Genomic DNA, 21,242 nt, shown 5'->3' with positions numbered 1-21,242 from the left:
CCGGAAATAGTGTTTGAATGGGTTCCAGGACAAGCTGCCTTTGCTTTTCTTCCACTTTTGGATTTTTTGTCGATGGTGAGTCATTCTCGAATTCGTTTCAAAACATCACTCGCTGTGGATTTGGGGTAATTCAAGAGTTCAGAGTTCAGAGATTCTTATTGCAAACGTGTTGTGCTTATTACGGTAACGATGTAAAGATGTAAATAAATGAGCTTATCGTGACAACAAATGCCTACTATGATTCAAAACGCTGTCAACGTAATTCAGAAAAGGCTTTGAAATTTTTACTTATAAAATAAATAAATGGCATCATTTTTTGTGCTCCCAATTTACTTGAGTTTTACTTTTATTTTACCTTTTGTCGGAAAATTAAAAATTAGATCAAAATCTTGATATTACACCAAAAATATTGACTAAGCGAAGGTGAAATGTGGACACGATGCGAAACGAACGAAACATCTTGTTATCTCGCGGCCGCGGGACACTCGGTTGGTACGATACGCTTACGCTTTCGTTGCCGCCAAAGTGTGTATCCATCAATTGACATTTACGGCTAGACATAGACGCAGCGCCTGCGCACTAGGGCGCTTGACGTACGATGGACTGTGCCATCTGTGTAGTACTTTGTGAACGAATTGGTATGAGCTTTTTGAGCGATAAGTTGCACTGAACATGTGGTATAAATAGTGTTGGATAAATTCACCGTTGTGCAGCTTTAGCTCAGTTACCAATAATTTGAGGGTAGATAGCGTTACATAGAGATCTTCGTCCTGTCTGAATGATCTGGATAGGAAATTTTATTTTAGTTTCAATATATATTTTAGAATTTAAATTGTAACTCTCTAAATGTATGTATGTGATTTAGAGCATTGCATTATGGTCAAAAACGAGCGAAAAAGCAGATGCAACTAAGATACAGCCTGCAGGCTGATAAAATATGGGTGATCTTATGTAAAATTTTCCGAAGAATCTCGTGGTGCCCACCCCTTTTCTGTTTGCCATCGGGAAGTGTCCCATTTTACTCATTTTCCTCTATTTTTAACATTTTTTTACTCTAATTGAGCTATACCAAGCAAGTTTTTGAGAAAACAGAACTTAAAAACCTGATATTTTTATGTAGAAAAGTCCGCAGAATCGAATAGGCCATATCCCATTTAGTTTAGAGCACAATAATTTTTTTGGTTGAACTCGCGTTACCAAGCCGACCATAAAATTAATGTGCTCTTAACTAAATGTGGTAAACCCTGTTCGATTCTGCGGACTTTTTTACACAAAAAATCAGGTTTTAAAGTTTTGTTTTCTCGAAGTCTAGCTTGGTATAGTCCATTAAGTGTGAAAAAATGTCAAAAACAGGAGAAAAAGAGCAAAAATTTACATTGGATCACCTATATTTTATCAGTCTGCAGGCCGTATCTTAATTGCGTCTGTTTTTTCGCTCGTTTTAGCCCATAGTGTAGGTATTGGATAGTATTGTCGGCATGCTTCTAATTATTGTGTCTACTCTATTCTCGTGTTATTTGAACCTGAAGAATGAATTTACCACCATGGAAGGAATGGTCAATGATAATCATAATAGTGTACATTCTAGAGAATTAGTGATAGTTTCCCCCATAGAATGTGGAGAATTAGTGACCTGCGGGTATGCCCAAAATAGAAATAGGCTGAAGAACTAGTGCCGTATCGTTACAAGATTTTAAATTGTGTCTTGTTGAATAATTTAGTTTAATCGCTGAGGAATTTAACAAGCACCAATTTTAACAATCCATTTTGCGTTACAAACAATGAAAGCAAGCGCTTATTGGATGATGCAATAATCTGTGGTACAATCGTGTAATGTAATGTAGTGGTAGATTTCTATTATTCAGACTTATACGTCCAACCTATGAAACTGATTGATTTTCTGTGGTGATACAAGGGGTGTGATTTTCGGAGATTGCAATTTGCAATTTGGGTTTCGTGGCTAATTATAGATTCCGTAATGTAGCTATCATCAGGCTCGAGGGAAATTATCCATCTGCACGCAAACTGTGGCATGTTACCGAACATGTTCCCGGCTTTCTAACTACTGACTACTGCTCGGGACTGTGTTTTCATTTGCCGGATGCCGCCACAAGTTGCGTAAATTTTAACACAATTGTGGTTGATAACACTATGAAAACATTCTATCGTTTTGCATGAATCTGGACCGAACAATGAATGCTCAAAAGAGTCAGTAATGAAAATTCTTCTAATATTTTCAGTGCCTTGACCCGCTGCGCTGGAAACTGCGGTGAAAGTGATAGAATTCTGAACGGGAAGAACATTTTACTGTTCCAGTCACGTATTGTGAAGCGATAAAAATTTGCAATCGCTCTTATGCATAATGTATACAGATATGGAAATCGTTGGTTCGGAAATAAACTTTTGTGGAAACTGCATACAAATTTGGAAGCCGGTGAGGCTTCCGATGTGATCGTACGGTGTGTCTGAAATTCGGCATGCTTGCCTGTAAAGTATGTTTTTGTACTGCTGCAGTTGATTAACGACGTTTAAAATGCAAATATTTACGGTCTAATATAAAAATTTTGGTAGGATGCTAGAGTTTTTAATTCATTGAAATCTTTATAACCTTGAAATAGGTTGAAAAATCGATCTTTTATTCAAATTTTTATGCATATTTAAAGAACGTAATCTTTAAATTATTCATGATCTAATGTTTATTAATAAAAACCAATGCCATAGGACAACGATAGTAAGTGTGACAATAAATTTGATTCTTAACCATTGATGACTGTTTATTCATTATTATTTATGGTTTATTTTATTTTCTATATTATTCTTTTGCACATTATTGTTCTCAAAATGATAAACGCTTACAAGTGGCAGAGCCTTTCCATCCTATTAAGGGTTATGAGAAAGATCAGTTAAAAAATTTTCTTTTTATTTAGAATAGATTTTTTTGATTCTATTCATTTTAATACCAATGTTGAGTACTGTTGAAAATGTTGTGTACCGTTTTCTCACTAAGTTTTATCTTAGCAGTTCGTTATGTCCCTCCTTCCGAATCCGCATTTTTGCATCTACAGCTGAAATTGAAGGAAGTATCCTCAAATAGGGGTTCGGAGTAAAGCATCCAACCGCCCGGGAAATTTTTCTGTTGACCCAGAAAGGTGATCTGTCATATAACGGGACTCAATATTTGGGGGTGAAAATATTTACTTTCCATTCGCAACAAAAACCCTCGGTTGAATCAGTGGGCCAGTGTTATTCTTTCGTTTGATTGATTGCCCCCGTACTAACAGCCGACTAAAGATTAAAATCCGTCGTCCAATTGATAATCCGTCGTCCATCGTCGCATCGTTGACCTTCCCATCCAGGACGGGCAATGTGTGCACGTTAAAGTTTGTTATAGCATTTCATCAAGGGAAGTGTGGAGAGACGGCTTCGTATGTTAGTTCGGTTGAAACCTTATTCATGCTAGCCTATAGTGTCGTAGTGGTGGTGAACTATAGAGTTGATGCTGGTGCGAATAATACTCACAATGAAAAAGTTTTTAATTAATAGTCTTCTTGTTTCTTAATTATAATAACCTACACGTGTTTGTTATAGAGTGTTGGGTTAGGTTGAATGTTAGTGTTACCAAATAATTAATTTTGATACTAACTACTGCAACTTTAGAGATTTTGTAGCGTTTGTAGTGCGACGCTGAGATGATTTAGCTACATAGTAATGGTACAGGATTCGGTTAGTACAATCATTTTTTAGGGCTCACAATTCTCTCAATTAGTATTAGAAAATAAAATACAGTTAAATATAAACTAAGCCTGAAAATTGTACTGAAGAGTGTTTGATCAACATTTGGTCTACCTAAACGTAACTCGTTTCGTTTAATCGTGCATTTAAGGAAAACCTGAAATGAGATTGTCATTTTGTAGCTTTGAGTGTACTCCGAAATGAAAACCGTAGTAAGCATTCTACTGAGAATGTTTATTTTCGAAAGCACCATGAAATATCTATTGAAATTTACTATAACTGTACGACGAGTGTTTTCAATTTACATAGTTTACTAGCTTTCTTGTAATTTTGGCACCGATTTTGTTATTGCGCATTGTAACCCCAAGTCTTTTACAGTATTGTGAGAAACGTGATGGTCGAACCACAAATGGTAATACCTGAACGCCGTGAGTAACGCATAGTAATTTTGACTAGAACAAGTTTGAGATAAAAATAAATCCTTTTAGCTAAACCAAAGGAATGTCATCTTGTCAAGTCTTATTTTCACCCTCTAATACAGCATATTCTACTGTGGGTTTTTTCTCTGCAAAGGCGTCCAAATGGCGTTTTCGCTGATCTCTCAACCAGCATCTTTGCTTTGTGGCCAGCCCACTGTAACCTGCTATGTTTTAGTCGCTTCAGAACATCCTCATTTTTGTATACTGTGCAAAGCTTAATTTGCCTGCTACACATAGTTGCCCAAGACACGTTTATTCGACTGGCTGCAAACGACTGGCTGAGGTTAGCGATCCGCACTATCAGCGCGCGGCCGCAATCGAGAAGACACCGATCATTGCCGACACGATACCACTCCGAACCGTTCTTGCTCTATGTAGCGTTGGTAGCGCAGAGTATTACTACCGGGAGAGTAAGCTACGCGATGCATGTTCTCAAGCTGGGATAAAGCAATGTAACAGTCTGTTCCATGAGTAGTCAATCCCCACATCTCTCCTCTTCTTACAAGATAGAACATGAAAAAAAACAACTTGATCTATTTCAAAAAAAGTTTTTCAATGTAGTAAAGTAGTGATCGCGTTCCCAATAAATTTACCGTCATAGTCATACGTTCACGTCTTGCACGCCCTGTTTGAGATGCACGAACACTTCATGCTGTGCTGTTGTATCAATCAAAGAATACATACGTAGATATATATTGAATTTTGTGTCAAAATTGAGTAGCCCAGTCAAACATCGATGCCGGGCCGGAGCCTTGCGGTAGAAATTAATCCTTTTTTACTAATCGCAAATGTAATGCTTCCGGTAATGCAAACAAAAAGTATCCTTTTTTATAGATCGTATGATCGATTGTCGAGCAAATTTTAGTCTACACGCTTTGCTACGCCTTTCCAACCCCTGGAATCATCTGTCTGAGCATTTTGCTAAGACGATGCTATAAAATTTTCCTAGTGAGATTCATCGAACTCTTTTTTTGCTTTCACTTGACATAATAGTTTCTTCCTCTAAGTCTCTTTGTTCCATATCCCAGTTATCCTCGACTTTAATGATAACCCCTATAGATATGCTTTTTAGCATATTAAACATTTTAATGTCAATGGGGACAAAATAGCTGTATGCTCTTAATTATAAATAGCACCTAAGTACATGGCAAATTTCAGAGTGCAATATAATCCAAAACAGCTTAAACCAGTATGACTCATTATGTACATAACCCGGAACCATTTTACTAAATGACGGTCATACTGAACCATCCTTTCGACAATGATCATACAGAACAACTCCACTCTATTTACCAATGGTAGTACCGAACCATATACTTCATGCAACAATAATCGTACCGAATCACTTCTCCTATCTATGGTCGTACCGAACCATTCACTTCATCTATGGTCGTACCGAACCATTCTCTTCATCTATGGTCGTACCGAACCATATTCTCTTCATCTATGGTCGTACCAAACCATATTCTCTTTATCTATGGTCGTACCGAACCATATTCTCTATGCAACAATGGTCGTATCGAACCATTCTCTTCATCTATGGTCGTACCGAACCATTCTCTTCATCTATGGTCGTTCCGAACCATATTCGCTATGCAACAATGATCGTACCGATTCATTTTTCTTATTTGGTCGTATTGAACCACATTCTTTTCATCTATGGTCATACCGAACCATATACTTCTTGCAACAATGGTCTTATCGAATTATATGTGTTATTAATGGTCGACATGACTCATATAATTCGTCCAACAATGATCTTGCCGAATCACATGATTTATCAAGGGCCGTGCCAAATCATATAATTTTATTGAACTGTGATCATACCGTACCACTTCATCAATGTTTGGTCGTATTGAATCTTCTTATTCAAATGTGGTATTTTTCTCTATCAACTATAAATTGGCCATGTGAATTGAGTCTTTCATTAATATAAACAAAAAAACGCAAAGCAACAATCAAGCTACATTGTAAAACAGACTTATAACGTAATAAAATATAATTACACTCCGCAAGTTTACTCACTCATGTTCAAGGTCTTATCCGTTCTATCATAATGGTATAATTCGACAAAGAAATACTCTAAAAATTACTCCACTATTTAAAAAGATTCAACACATTAATGCAGTTATTTGAATTAAAAACGTTCCCTTGGCTTTTTTTAGGTCCAGATTCTTATATCGCCGAACGAAATGCTTACGTCATGTTTTATATTTATCCGTCCACTAGTTGCTAGTCACTAACACGAAAAGAAACTCATATATTTTCTATGTGCACATACAAGCACCGTCTTAAAATAATCTACAAAGATTATATTACAGTTTGCAAAAAAAATTCTCAAATCGTGGTTATTTCCTGAGCGCATAATCACCTCCGTTACAGGAGGGCTTTTTCAAGCGTCGCAACACAGTAGAGCTCTTGCCACAAACACGCAAGATATTTGTTAGGCATACATAATTTTTTTCATTCGTTAACGCCATAAATCATTTTTCCTGGAAAAGATCAATCTCTGATCAAGAATAGCTGTCCACTAATACTGGAAATAGTCACAATTTTTATTTTATTGTATCTGCCGCATCACTAACGCGAACAATAAAATGAATTTGTAACACACCATCGCACCATATTTTTAAGAGCAACGTTTGATTTCTATTTTAAATGACATGATTTAATTATTACACAAATCTTGCACTTGCCAGACCTTATATTTTATACACGGCTGTCACAATTCCTGCCAAACGACTCCTCAAAACATACGCAATCTGCAAACGCCTTACACCATGAAAAAAATGCAACATTCGTTCCTCACTTTTGCTTTTGGATAGCACACCGTGGTATTTAGATCTTGGCACGGACCAACTTTAACAACAAAAGCACGCGATTTTGGCAACATAAAGGATTTCACTTCCAAAAGTGTGCCTAAACAGCAATGCCTTTAAAAAAAAGTCCGCGATCGTAGAAATTTCGAAAGGCAATACTTCTACTGACGCTGGACCACGTTTCACGTCAGGGTCGTTCCAAATCAAATCAATAAAGGGTCTCGATCTTGGCACGGTTTCGACTTTGGCAACACAGGCGACACGCATTTGTCCCCAAACACAAAACATAAAACGTACCTTACCTTTCACAACGTCTCAAGATGCTTGACTAGATGCACTTTGCTATGACACAAAATTAGAAAATCGACAACACATACTGTGCGAAATTTTTTTGATAAAGATCAGCGGGAGATCAGCACTTTTTTTCTTCTGCTATCTCTCTGCGACGGCGAAAAACAATAAGCAGCTATTGTCGGCGATAAAGAAAATACTTTTGAACTCCTGTTGCCGTTTACTCACAGCGCAGTGCAGAGAATGACAAAGGTTAGCAAGCGTTTTTCTTTGCGATCACTCTGGCCGTCACACATCACTCTTCACTTATTACAAGATGGCGTAAAAGTATGTACTTATTACGAATGAAAAACTACCAATATCGAAAAAAAACCTGAAGAATCATCCTCAAAGCAATACATTTTCGCGCACTCACTTTTTCACTTCACCGAACAATGCTTTCATACATATTCTAGCATTCTGTAAAAGCAGAAACGGTCCTGTCACGGTCGCCATTGTGCAAAGCTTAATTTGCCTGCTACACATAGTTGCCCAAGACACGTTTATTCGACTGGCTGCAAACGACTGGCTGAGGTTAGCGACCCGCACTATCAGCGCGCGGCCGCAATCGAGAAGACACCGATCATTGCCGACACGATACCACTCCGAACCGTTCTTGCTCTATGTAGCGTTGGTAGCGCAGAGTATTACTACTGGGAGAGTAAGCTACGCGATGCATGTTCTCAAGCTGGGATAAAGCAATGTAACAGTCTGTTCCATGAGTAGTCAATTCCCACATATACTTAGTATAATACGTGATTCATGCGCTCGCAAAACATTCTTTTTTCTAATATGCCGTCAAGAATTGATCGTAGGATATTATGCTCAAGAACGCCAAGAAGCTCGTCGATCGCTTTCTTTCAACGTCCAGAACTACATGTAGAACTACAAACTTGATAGCCTGTCACCTTGCTTCAAACCATCTAACGTCATAAACGAATCCGAGGTCGCTCGCGATTCTGCCGCTTGATTTTGAACCATCAAGAGTAGCACGTGTCAGCCTAATCAGTTTAGTTGGAAAACCATGTTCAAGCATAATCTGCTACAGCTAATTTCGTTTGACTGAATCGTATGCCGCGTTGAAGTCTATAAACAAATGGTGAGTCTGCAAGTTGAATTCCCGAAATGTATCAAGGATTTGTCGCAAGGTGAACATTTGGTCCATCACATCGTGAGCGTCTCTCTTGAAACCCGTACTGGCATACGCCAGCGCCAGGTTTCCTGCAACGGCTTCACCCAACAAACATTTTTGTTGTACAACAGCTTATCGAGCGATTATTCCACTCCGCATTATCCGCATAGCGGCTAAATAAGCTACTATTCAACAAAAATGTTTGTTGGGCAGTCTGAGAAACAGCACGCGGGAGAGAGTTTTGTATGTAGAATTGAGAAGAGCAATGCTTCGGTAATTACTGCATTCGAGTCGATGGGCCTTTTTGTAAATAGAGCATATGAGACCTCCCAACCTTTCGTAGGTAGTTCCTCCTTAGTCCATACCTTTAGTATAATGTGATGGATTGTACAATAAAACCGTTCACTCCCGACTTTCAAAGGTTCAGGCGGGAATGCCGTTCTTTTAGGCTGCTTTGCCGTTTTTCAACAGTCTCGCTACTTTTTTAATCTCGTCCGAAGTAAGTGGATCCACAGCTTTTCCATCATCCCCTATCGTTATCTTATTTCTGTTGACCGCTTCATCTTGTTCATCACTCAACAATTCATCGAAATATTGTTTCTAACGCCTAGCCACCTCCAATCTTTCGGTAATCAGGTTCTCCTTCTTATCGTTGCACGTAACAGGAGTTGGTACGATACGGTTCCTCATTCCGTTGATCGTATTGAAGAAGCTTTTCGTATCGTGACTCTCGAAGCAATTCTTCGCCTCCAGTGAAGTCTCTTTTCGGCAGCTCTAGCATCTCGGTATCTTTCTCTCTGCTCTGGCGAGTCACAGTTGCAGCCAATATGTGATTTCTGGATCGATTCTTCCCGTCAATCACCCGCTGGCATACTGCGTCAAACCTCTCACTGGAAGTGACTGCAGCAGCAGTACCCAACACTTCCCGCGCTGATCCCGCGTAGCAGGTACTGATCGCGTCGTAGATGTGCCTCCGACTGAGTCCGTCGTTCGAGAACCTGAATCTCTCACAGTTGTTTACCGCTCCGCTCATCAGTCTTCCGAAAGTGCACAGGCAAATATACGTAGATCGGCAATATACAGGGAGGAAATCCGAGTACTCTGGGGATCTGTCATAATGGAGGTCACCTTAATCTTCATTATAAGGAATTTGGTCTTCCAGAAATTACCTAATAACGATTATCCTCGCATGTGCTGACGAAATATTACTAATATGCACTGGAAGGGTACTTCGAGCCCTCCATTGCCGGTTTCCAACTGGTTTTGGATATAACCAACATGATACACTATTGACGTACAATATCCCCGATTCCGATTTTAAGAGCATTGCACTTAGCTTCTTTTAGTCGATTATAATATCCCAGCAAATCATCTCCAGGAATCCAGACGAGGAAACGGGTTGTTGAAGACCAAGAAAGCTGCTGGTAAGGACCGCCCACCGGCAGAGAATTATAAACATGACCGAAAAATGTTGGCAATTGCTCTACGCTGGGTTATTTCTTAGATTTGGGAGGAGGAGAAACTACCGGATAAATGAATGGAAGAAGTGGTTTGTTCCGTCTACGAAAAGGGTGATCGGCTCGACTGCTGAAACTATCACGGCATACCGCTAGTAAACGCCGCCTGGTACACAGGCTGTCACCGAAAGCACAGGGTTTTGTGGATAATTATCAGCCGGGTTTCATGGGAGCTCACACAATTACGGACCAGATTTTTACCATCCGTCATATCTTACAGAAATATCGGGAGTACAACGTGTCCACGCATCACATCTTTATTGATTTCAAAGCAGCATACGACACAGTCGATTGAGACCAGCTATGACACATAATGCATGATCACGATTTTTCGGCTTAGCTTACGCGACTGATCAGAGCTACATTGGATCGAGTGATGTGTTTCGTGTGTATCTCGGGGACACTCTCGAGTTCCTTCGAGAGGCGGCGTGGATTGAGACAAGGTGACGACTTATCTGGCATGCTATTCTAAGTCGCTCTTGAGGGAGTGATCCGACGAGCGGGCATCAAAACAAGAGGCACGATTTCCAGCAAACGGTAGCCAACTCCTAGGCTTTGCAGATAACTTGATACTATAGCCAGGATTTTTGAGACGGCGGAGGCAATCTACACTACTTAGATCAAAAGCGGAGACTACGATAATTGGGCTTAAAATAAATGCGTCGAAGACCAATTATATGAAAGAAAGAGGATCAAAGGAAACAAACGCGGGTCTCCCACTAACGGTAATAATCGTTGTCGGCGACAAATTAGAAGTGACAGATGAGTTCATGAATTTGGTATAGCTGGTGACCGCGGACAACAACAATAGTAAGGAAGTTCAGCGCCCAGATAACACAAGATCGTAATAGAAAGTTCACATTAAATCGAGTTCATATCAATTTTACATTGGAATTGTAAAATGATTAGAGTATGTCAAAACAAAGTGAACAATAAGTTGCTTTGCTGTCGTGCGTGTCCTCATATACAACTCATGACTGTAAATTATAAAGCAGTACAGATGATTGCAATATTAAGTTATATCTTAATCATATATTCAGGAGTATTAAGTTGCGTGTTATAAAAACCGCTGTATAAAATGCAAGATAGAATTACAAATAATTGTCAAAATTTTCGCACGTATTTTGCCTCCACTTTGGTACATATATGTTCTTATACCGTGTGAAATATAACTTTTTCGTTCAGATATGATTTCTTATATCACAGTTGCAATCAAGATATACAAACCAAATGGTTTACTGGGAGGCGCATTCCAGCGAGAAATCGGGTTTACTTTTCCCTTCGCAAAACGCTACGAGCAAGAAGCATACGCCGCTGTGCGAAGGTGACGATGTACAAAACGCTTTTTAGAACAGTAGATCTTTATGGACTTGAAACCGTGAAACTGCTCACGGTGCACATACGTGCCCTTACCGTGGTCGAGTGGAAGGTACAGCGGACGAATTTGGGGGAGCACAAATTGAAAGCGGAGAGTGGCGGAGGCGTATGAATCGAAAAACCATTGCGAAAATAGTTAAACAGTTTGAACTGATATCTCCACCCCGGAGCAAAGAAGTGGTACTTCATGTTCTCCGGATATGGCCGATCTGCCGATTTACAACCCCCTATCTCTTCTGTAGAAAGGCGAGATTCTCGAACGGAAGCCTAGTTTCGGGCGCCGGACAGTGCTGGACGACCATAAAATGCAATAGAAGCTGAAGAGGAAGATCAAGAGTAAAGTGGGTTCATTGTTCCTCGCCTTGGGCCATGAGCAACCGGCCAAATGGTGAAGAAGTACTTGACCAAAAGGGTTATTTTTATAAGAAAACGTCAGTCGAGGCCGGCCTTATCTAAGCAATAGGCAATCACTCAGGAGAAACGGCTGAAGGTGCTTCCCGGTAAAGCACGGTGTCATAATGGACGACGGGACCTACTTAACGCTGGGCGGCAACGAACCGTGATGACGTCGAATATATCTCCCACGACAAGTTCCCAAGAAAGGTCCTTCTGTGGCTGACGATCAGGGAGAAGGGAAAGCCCAAGCTGTTATTTTCTCCTTCAGGGCCTGCTATGAGTAAATCGAAATCGATTTCACTTGCCTTAAGCTACTCCAGCACGGCCTTTGCATAATAGGATGAAGCCAAATTCTACCAAGAGATCGTAGGACAGTTGTGAGACTTCAGTAGAATTTCTTGGCAAAGTTCGACATATTCTTTTTTCGGAGGTTCTCTGGAACATCAAACTTATCCTTTGCGGGGAAATACTGGTTCCCCGGAATCTGGTTGGAGTCTGATTTCATGTATTGGAGTTGTCGTCCATAACGCAGCAATGAAGTTTCGTCAGCTTTTGATCGCATTACTTTTGGGTACGGCTTACGGTACGGTCGCCAAGACCGTATTCTTTTGGGGCTTTCTGAACCTTGAACATACGTAATTCAGCTCGAGTTTTGGCCTTCTGCACGAAACTTTTGCTCAGATTCAGTTGTTTTTACTACCTCTAGAACGGAGGAGTCGACGGCACCAATCCTTGACAGTAAACGGACGCCTTTTTTCTCTACATCTTGACTCATGATCGACAGTCAGATGTTCTTCGAACCGTTTTATGACACGAGAAACCGTAGAATTCGGGATTACCAACTTTTTACCGATGGCACGATGTGATAAAAGGACTCACACAATATAAACAATTCAGTTTTCTCCATGCAAAGTTTCAATTAATTTTACCCAACGGTTCAAAAGTTATACCAATTTGATTGTGTTGCAATTTCATCGTGGACACCCTTTAGGGAGATATACAGTACGAAGTATATGGCTGAAGGAACTGCCTTCATCAAGAAGCATCATGTGAAGTAGGATGTTGTCTTTTGCCCGGACGCGGCCTCGCTCCATTAGGCCGACAGATCACTGGAAGAGATGGATTGACTGTTGACTGAAGATAAACGTTGATAAACCGTCCATCTTCCCAACGTCCTCCAGCTGCTACCGAATAAAAATTTGTGGGTGAACTTTAAACGGTAGATCTATTTAAAAAATTTCGTGGTCAAAACGGGGAAGCTGCTGATCATCAATCAAGGCCAAGAAAGAGCCAAAGAACGCATGTTAACATCCATCTTTTTATCAGTCATGGCTAAGGCTTCGGCTAACTGCCTTAAGGCAGGGTGCAGAATAATTTTCGTAGAAGACTAAATAAATGTAGGATTTAACGAAAATTTGCTCTATTGAATTAAGTCTTGTATTTTTTTTTATCGCCATCCGAAATTAGGCCAGTTTTTTAACGCATAAATTAATGGCACCCTTTTCCCAACCCGTATTTATGGAAGTATCACTGAGTCTGCGACTTTAGTGTAGACTCTACGCTGCGCTATAGAGGTAGAGTGCTACAATTGCCCAGCAACAAGTTTTGTACGAGATAATTTCTTAGTTGCTTTCATTGCCCTAACGACATTAAACTTGATCTATTTTATTAACGTTTTGGGAATACATATTAGTAAATTAGCCCGCGTGTTTTCATAAGATACAGAAACGATACTTGCAAAAAAAGAAATAAACAAAAATATACAAACCTCCATCAGAAAGTCTAACAGCTGCCCAACCAGCTGCAGCATGTTCACAATTTTTCCTCCATCTTTAGTTCCATTCGTTGTAAACAAAATGTTATGTTTAAAACATTTTCTGAAACAAAACTAATTAAAATGTATGAACTTCAAGGCAAACCGATTGATACGATCCCGTTCCTTCACTATCCTGGCCGGATCCAGCATCTACGAACCGGTGTTTTAATAGCCGTTTGGCATCTGATTTACATACCGTGCACCAAAATGGGATAACCTAATGGATTCAAATATTGATTGAACGGCGCACTGTGGCGGTAAACACGTGTTGCCATAGATTCCATCAAGCATCGAAGGAGATTGGATGCTTAGCTTAGTAAAGGGAAACAAGCAAAATAAATCGACTGCACCACCGGGGTGGTGGAAGTATTACCCGAGGAAGTAGGTCAACAGTGCGGTAGAAGTATACACGTTTAACGGTGCTCCCTCTGCCTCAGAGCCGGGGGGCATTTGATTGCAAGATAACGAGTCATACAATTACGGAAGTTTGTAGCTGACCAGCAGACGCAACAAGTGGTGGTTGCTTTTTGATTTTCAGAGTGAAGGTTCCGAAGGTTCAAGGTTAAGTTCTTTTTCAAGTTCTTCAACCTGGAAAACGTTCTTTCAAAAACTACCTCGAAAAATGGACAACTCAATACTTTGTTTCAGTTATATACTAGAACATGATCACATAGACCTGCAAAGCAGGCATAATCTAATCACTAGAATTGAAGCGCTTTCAACATTTTGTATCGTTAAGTTAGATTAATTTAAGTACTATTTACCAGACAGCTACCAGCTCACAGTTATACGTTAGTGAATAATCTTAAACGGCTAAATTTGGCTATGACCCGGTATCGTTGCGTCTACAGCACTTCATCCGCCGGGGCAGGCTCACTCTGGAGCTGTTCTCGCACGTCACCGTCTTCTACGTTTTCATCCTCAGCTCGGACCGCATCTAGCAGCGGCAGCTTAATGTGTCGACACTCGATGGAATTCCTTCGCCAGGTACCGACAACGGTGGACCCATTGCTTTTCGGTGGGCTCACGTCACGTGGTCTCGTCGCCGTCGTCGTCGTCGTTGTCATTGTTGCGTTGTTGTTCGAAGGATTCACACCGGCGGTGGTGGTGGTGCTCGTGAAACTGGTGGTGTCGTTGGTTGATCGTTGCTGCTGCTGCTGCATTCGGCTGTTGCCGCCGCTGGCGTACTCCTTTAGTCAGACTTTTTCCTCGCCCGGCACGTGAGGACCGCAACGGACAAACTGCAAGCGGACCGGCTGGTATTAGAGGGTATTTGAGTTGGGTTTTCAGTGTTAGTACAGCTTTGCGTTTTGGTAATTTTTTTTTATTACTAGACAGAATAGTTAGTTTCCGTAGCCACATGAAATACAGGAGACAAACAGCAAAAGTGATAGAAATTCGTTTTCTCTTGGGAAACACGTTTCTGTGATAGGTTGAATAGTTGTGTTAGAATGATAATATTATATAGTAACATACCTACGTTTCCTGATTCCATTCATGGGTTTCCATGAGTGTTTTTAACACTTTATTTATTATGTAATTAGTGTTATGGTAGCGCATTTATTTTAGAAATACTTTGAGCTTTAATACGTACTTTTCTTATGACGGTATCGATAAGCTGAACCGAGTCGCGATTTTGCAAGATGTAAATACCAAATATTTTATTTTTGTCTTTATGCCTATATCTTTTATGAGCTTTTTTCTAAACTTCCGTTTGTATAATTTTTGTGAAGAAATTTAAGTTTCAGTCGTACATTTCGAGAAAATCTATGACTTTCCGTGCATCATCGAGATATTCTGCATTGTTTTGAAAGCAATCACTCAGCAATGTTTTAATTTCTTTCGCAAAACTTTCGAAACGCTAGAAAGCCGAAGGGCTCAAAATTTACGAGTTCAAAAATCAGAAACGTAAAATTCAGGACTTTAAAAGCTATCTATTGGCCCATCCTCTCTCAAATAACGAAGTCTACAAAACCATAAGTTCAAAAATCAAAAAGTATAAGTTCACCAGTTTTGAACCATAAGTTCAAAAAAAACTGCAAATCAAAAGCACATCAGTCTGGAAGTACAAAAATCCATACATCCAAAAATTTAAGTGTGCCAAAGCATAGAGCAAAATTCAAAAACCCCAAAAGTCAAAAAGTCCGAAAGTATACGTATAAAGTAAAATAAAGTCTAAAAGTCTAGGGGTCTAAAGTGCAAGAGCCTACAAATCCAAATGCTCCGATATTTAAAAGCCCAAAAGTCTGAAATTTTGAAAATTCAAGAGTCCAAAAGTCAGTCTAAGTATCCAAGAGAATTTTGTATCTTATATGGGTGTCCAAAAGTTTAGACGTTCAAATGTTTAAGTTTCCAAAAATCAAAAAGCCCAAATGTTTAAAAGTCCAAAAAGTCCAAATATTCAAAAGTCGAAAATTTCAACAATCTAAAATTCGAAAAATTGAAGAGTCGAAAAATCAGAAAGTCCAAGAGCCCGAAAATACAACCGTTCAAAAATCTGGAAGTCCAAGAGTCTAGATGTCCGAATTTTTTAAGTGCAATAGTCCAAATTATATATGCCCAAAGGTGCAAAAGTCTAGAAATCTGACGAAAGTCTTCAGAAATCTAGAGAGTCTAAGAGCCCGAAAGTGCATAAACCCAAAAGAATCAAAAGTGTCCAAGAATTTAAAAATATTTAAATTATCAAAAGTATAATAGCCCGACAATTCGAAGGTAGGAAGGTCCAAATAAGAAAAGTACAAATTTCCAAAAAAGTTCTTAGGTCCAAATATAGAAGAATCTAGATGTCCGAAAGACCGACAGTCCAACAGTCCAAATATCCCAATGTCTGAAAGTATAGAAGTCCAAGAGCGCAAGTGAAGATCCGAATGTTCTAATGATCAAAACTCTAGAAGTTCAAAGGTCTGACAGTTCAAAAGTCCGAAAGCCCAACCATTAAAAATCCTAATAGTTTGAAAGTGCAAATTCCGAAAGACAAGAAATGCAGAAGTCACAAAGTTTGACAGTCGATTAGTTCATCAATTAAGTAATTCCAATTAAGTTCCAGAGTCCGAAAGTCCGAAAGTCCAAAGGCTCAAAAGTCCGAAGCTCAAAAATTCAGAAAATCCGAAGGTTCGCAAGTCCAAAAATCAAACAGCACGAAAAAGCAGCGTGTAAATATACAGAAGCCTAAAATTCCGAAGCTAAACAATTCAAAAATTGAAGTTCGAATCTACAAAAGGCTAAAAATCCACAGTCTCAAAAGCTCGAAAAGGAAGTTCAGAAGGCCAAACTTGTAAATTCCAGTCCACCAAAAGTCCAATAATACAAAAATCCGGTTCAAAATTTCACAGGAATAAAAACTCGAAGATCGCAAACTCCAAAAATCCAAAATTACAAATGTCCAAAAATCCGAAAGCACATAAACAGTACAATAATCCACAAGTCCGAAAAAGTCAGAAGTTTGAAAATATTGACGTCCAACAGTATAAAGGTTAACAAGTATAAACGCCCGTGGGCAAAAAAATGTACATGTCTAAATCGCCAAAAATTTAAAAGTCTGAAAGCTCAAAGGTCGAAATTCCGACACTCCGATAGAAAGTCCGGAAGTTAACAATATTGGAATTCCGCATTAATGCAACAGTTCAAAAGTAGAAATCCAAAAGTTAAATAATCTATAATTCCGATTCTTAAAGGCTAGAAGTGCTAAAGCCCAAAAGCTTACTAGTCTAGGAGTCCAAAATATAGTTCAAATACTGCAACAATATAGTTCAAAATCCCAAATTATAATAATCCACATGCTCAAAAGTGTAAGAAAGATAAAATTGAAAAGTCCAAAACAAAATGTTAAAGAGTCGAAGAACCGAAAATTCGAAAAAATCAAAAAAGTCGAAAATATGAAAATTTGGAAAGCCGAAAAGTAAAAAAGACAAAAACCGAAAAAGTGGAAAAGTCGATACGTTGAAAAAACGAAAAGTTGTAAATTGAAAATTCGAAAAGTAGCAGAGCCGAAAAGTCGAGAAATCGAAAAGTTGAAAAATCGCTAAAAAAAGTTGAAAATACTATAGCATAGCATGTGCACGGTATATTTCGTCGATTGCCTACTAATGATTCTGAATTCCTACTCTAGTCGCCTGAGGATATATGTTTGGAAATAGCACTAGCAGGGATGGTTCGATCACTTTGACTCAATTTTGATTCATTTGACAGTACCGTCTTAGCCGTGCAAAATTTGACAAAGTGATATATGGAACATTTGTAGAACTAATTATTATCTACAATTTTGGTGAATAAAGTTTTGCTGTATCTTTTGTAGTTACGGGGCTACAATGCTATTAACTCATTAGTGACTAAATGAACGTTCACTTAGTTACTAAAAAGATACTAGCATTGTAGCACCGTAAATACAACAGATACAGCAAATCTTTATTCAGCAAAATTGTAGATAATAACTAATTCAACAAATATTCTATACGTCACTTTGTCAAATTTTGATCTGCTGAGAAGGTACTTTTAAATGAATCAAAATTGAGCCAAAGTCATCGAACCATCCCTCAGCACTAGTTTAGTCGAAATTGGAAACTTTGAGGTAGTAGAATCGTTGCACCAGCCTCGAAATTGACCTGTTCTCTAATGCGATGTTTGTTGATAAAAAAGAGTAATGTTTTAAAGACGGTTATTCCCAAGCCTTTGCTTTTTTGTCTATTACTATCGTAGCTTGAGAAAATCGAATTGAGAAAAATTGAGAAATCGAAAATTTTGAAAATTCAAAGAGTTGAGCTTTGAAAAAGTAAAGAAACCAAAAAGTTGTGAAGTTCGAAAATTCGAAATGTCGACGGTCAAAAAATCGAAAAGTCAAAAAAATTACCAGTCGAAAAATCGAATAAAGCCTAATAGTCCTAAAGCCGAAAAGTCGAGAATCCCAAAAGTCGAAGTGTTGAAAACCAAGATAAAACGCTGAAAAATTGAAAATTTCGAAAGTCAAATCAACAAACATTTAAAAAGACAGATGGTTAGAAAATCAAAAAGTCAGAGAACAAAATGTCAGAGAGTCAGAAATTCTAAATATAGGAAAGTCAGGACGTAAGATAGTAAGAAAACCAAAACTAAACAATTTAGATGGTAAGAGAGACAAAAAGTCAGAAAGTAAGAAATTCCGAAAGTCAGACAAAAAGTTATAAGGCCATTGCAAATCATTTTTAAAGTTTTTGTCACCCACCTCTTGGAAATTGGCTTGAAAAACCGGGGAGGAAAAAAATAATTTGTAGGATATGAGTTAAATTTTTTTTTATAAAATCAATTGTCTGTGGGCTCTACAGTTTGAAAAACTCGAAAAATAGGTGTACGAGTTGAGTTAACGCTTCTGGCACGAAACAGAAATGAAATTCAAACAATGGAAATCCGAAAATTGTCCAAAAAAAATTTTTCTTCGTTTTTGTTTTTTTTTTCCTAGATTTTTGCATAGAAAATAATAACGTATATATTATAAGTAAGAATAGACTGGTTTTCACGTTTAAACTTTAAATAAAAAGGCTTAAAACCCATGTTTTTTGCACGATTAAAAAATTCATTTTGTTTTTTTTTCGCCCCCCCCCTTCAGTGGCCGAACATCGCAAGGACAAAAACTTTATAAAATATTTGTAATGGCCTAAAGTCAGAAAATAAGAAAGCTAGAAAATCAGAAAGTTAGAAAATTTAAAAGCCAGAAAATCAGAAGGTCAGAAAGAAAGAAAATCAGAAAATCAAAAAGTCAGTAAGTCGGAACATAAGAATGTCTGAATGTCAGAAAGTCATAAAAAAAGTCGAAATGTCCGCTGAGCACATTTTAGTTCTTATTTCTCACCGAAAAAGTCAGCAAGAGTAACATAAAAAAACAGAAAGCTCAAAAGTCAGAAAAAGCAAAAGATAAGGAGTCAAAAAGTCAGAGGCCAGAAAATTAGAAAGTTTGAAAGTCAAAAAGTTAGAAAAGACAGAAAATCAGTAAGTCAGAAGATTAAAAAGTAAGAATGTTTAAATGTCAGAAAGTAAAAAGCATGTTAGAAGGTCAGAAAATCCTAAAGTCTGAAAGTCAGAAAGACCGAAAGATAGGAAGTCAGAAAATCAGAAAAATCAAAAATTTATAAAATCGGAGAGTCCGAAAATCAGAACATCCGGAAGGTAGGAAATCAGAAAGTTAGAAAAGTTAAAAAGTCCAAATCAGAATGTCAGAATGTCAAAAAATCAGAAACTCAGAGATTAGAAAATTAGATTAGAGATTAGAGAATTAGAGGAAAATTAGAAAGTTTGAAAGTTAAAACGTTAGAAAATCAAAAAGTCAAAAAGTCCAAAAACCCGAAAGTTAGTAAGTAAAAAAATCACAAAATCAAAATGTCAGGAAGTCCGAAAGTTCAAAAGTCCGACAGTCAGAAAGATCGAAAGATAGGAAGCCAGAAAATCATAAAGTTAGAAAGTCGAAAAGTCAGGAAATCAGAAAATCAGAAGGTCAGAAAAACCGAAAGTTATAAAATCAGAAGGTTAGAAATTCAGAAAGTCCGAAAGTCTGAAAGTTCGAAATTCGAATTTAGTTTCTAACAGACAGAAATTCAGAAAATCAGAATGTCCCGAATGTCTAATGTCGATAAGGACCAAAAAGTTCAATAATTTAATATTTCGTGACATTCTTAACTTGTTTAAATCTATATCTATAAAAATGGATTTCTGTCTGACTGTCCATATGTTCCTTATAGAATCGAAAACTAATGAACCGATCAGCGTGAAAATTTGCATGTAGGAGTTTTTGGGGCCGGGGAAGGTTCTTATGGTAGTTAGAGACCCTTTCCTCCACTAAAAGGGGGAGCTCCCATACAAATGAAACACAAATTTCTGCCTAACTCGAGAACTAATCAAGCAAATGGAACAAAATTTGACATGTGGGTGTTTTTGGAGACAAGAATTTTTTCTATGGTGAATTGAGACCCCGCCCCTCTTTAGAAGGGGAATTATGACCCCTCCCCCCTTTAAGAGGGGGGGGGGAACTTCCAAACAAATTAAATACAAGTTTCCTCATACCTCGAGAACTAATCAAGCAAATGAAACCAAATTTGGCATGTGGGAGTCTTGGAGGCATGAATTTTTTCTATGATGAATTAGGACCCCTTACCTTTTTAGGAGTAGGGGGGGGGGCTCCCATACAAATTTCCTCATAACTCCAGAACTAATCACGCAAATGGAACCAAGTTTAGCATGTAGGTATTTTTGTAGACAAATTTTTTTTCTTTGGTGAATTTTGACCCCTCCCCTTTTTCGGAGGGGAATTATGACCCCTCCCTCTTCAATAGGGGGGGGGGGGGTCTCCTATACAAATGAAATACAAATATCCTCATAACTAGAGAACTAGTCAAACAAATGGAACCAAATTTGTCATGTGGGAGGTTTTGGAGGCAGGATTTTTTTATGATGGTTTGAGACCCCTCACCCCTGTGGTAGGGAGATAAGGACTCTCATACAAATAAAACAGAAATTTTTGCGTACCTCCAAAACTAATCGAACTCAAGAAATTTCAGACTCTTTCATAAAACATTAGTCAATAACAAGACCACCAGAAACTACCAATAGTAAACATTAGATGATTCAGGGCGAGACGGACACAGGCCGCGAGTGTTGCCGGCGACCTGCCGTCGAAAGCAT

General features: G+C 38.5%; 1 protein-coding gene across 5 annotated transcripts in view; it reads right to left on the bottom strand.

Moving 5' to 3' along the window:
- Positions 1-14,241: 14,241 nt before the first annotated feature.
- The window catches only part of LOC128743804 (calcitonin gene-related peptide type 1 receptor), a 160,456-nt gene continuing 153,455 nt past the window's right edge, over positions 14,242-21,242 (bottom strand). For 4 of the 5 annotated variants that reach the window (XM_053840473.1, XM_053840472.1, XM_053840474.1 and 1 more), the window contains one exon: positions 14,242-14,854. In XM_053840473.1, coding sequence (XP_053696448.1) covers positions 14,795-14,854 — 60 coding nt within the window. In that variant the 3' untranslated portion in view covers positions 14,242-14,794. The remainder of the gene's footprint in view (positions 14,855-21,242) is intronic. The other variant, XM_053840477.1, reaches the window with a different exon arrangement.

This window comes from Sabethes cyaneus, chromosome 3, assembly GCF_943734655.1.
Source record: "Sabethes cyaneus chromosome 3, idSabCyanKW18_F2, whole genome shotgun sequence".
Taxonomy (NCBI): Eukaryota; Metazoa; Arthropoda; class Insecta; order Diptera; family Culicidae; genus Sabethes; species Sabethes cyaneus.
The sequence above is the reverse complement of the archived record's forward strand: the minus strand, read 5'-3'. Positions and strand labels throughout refer to the sequence as shown.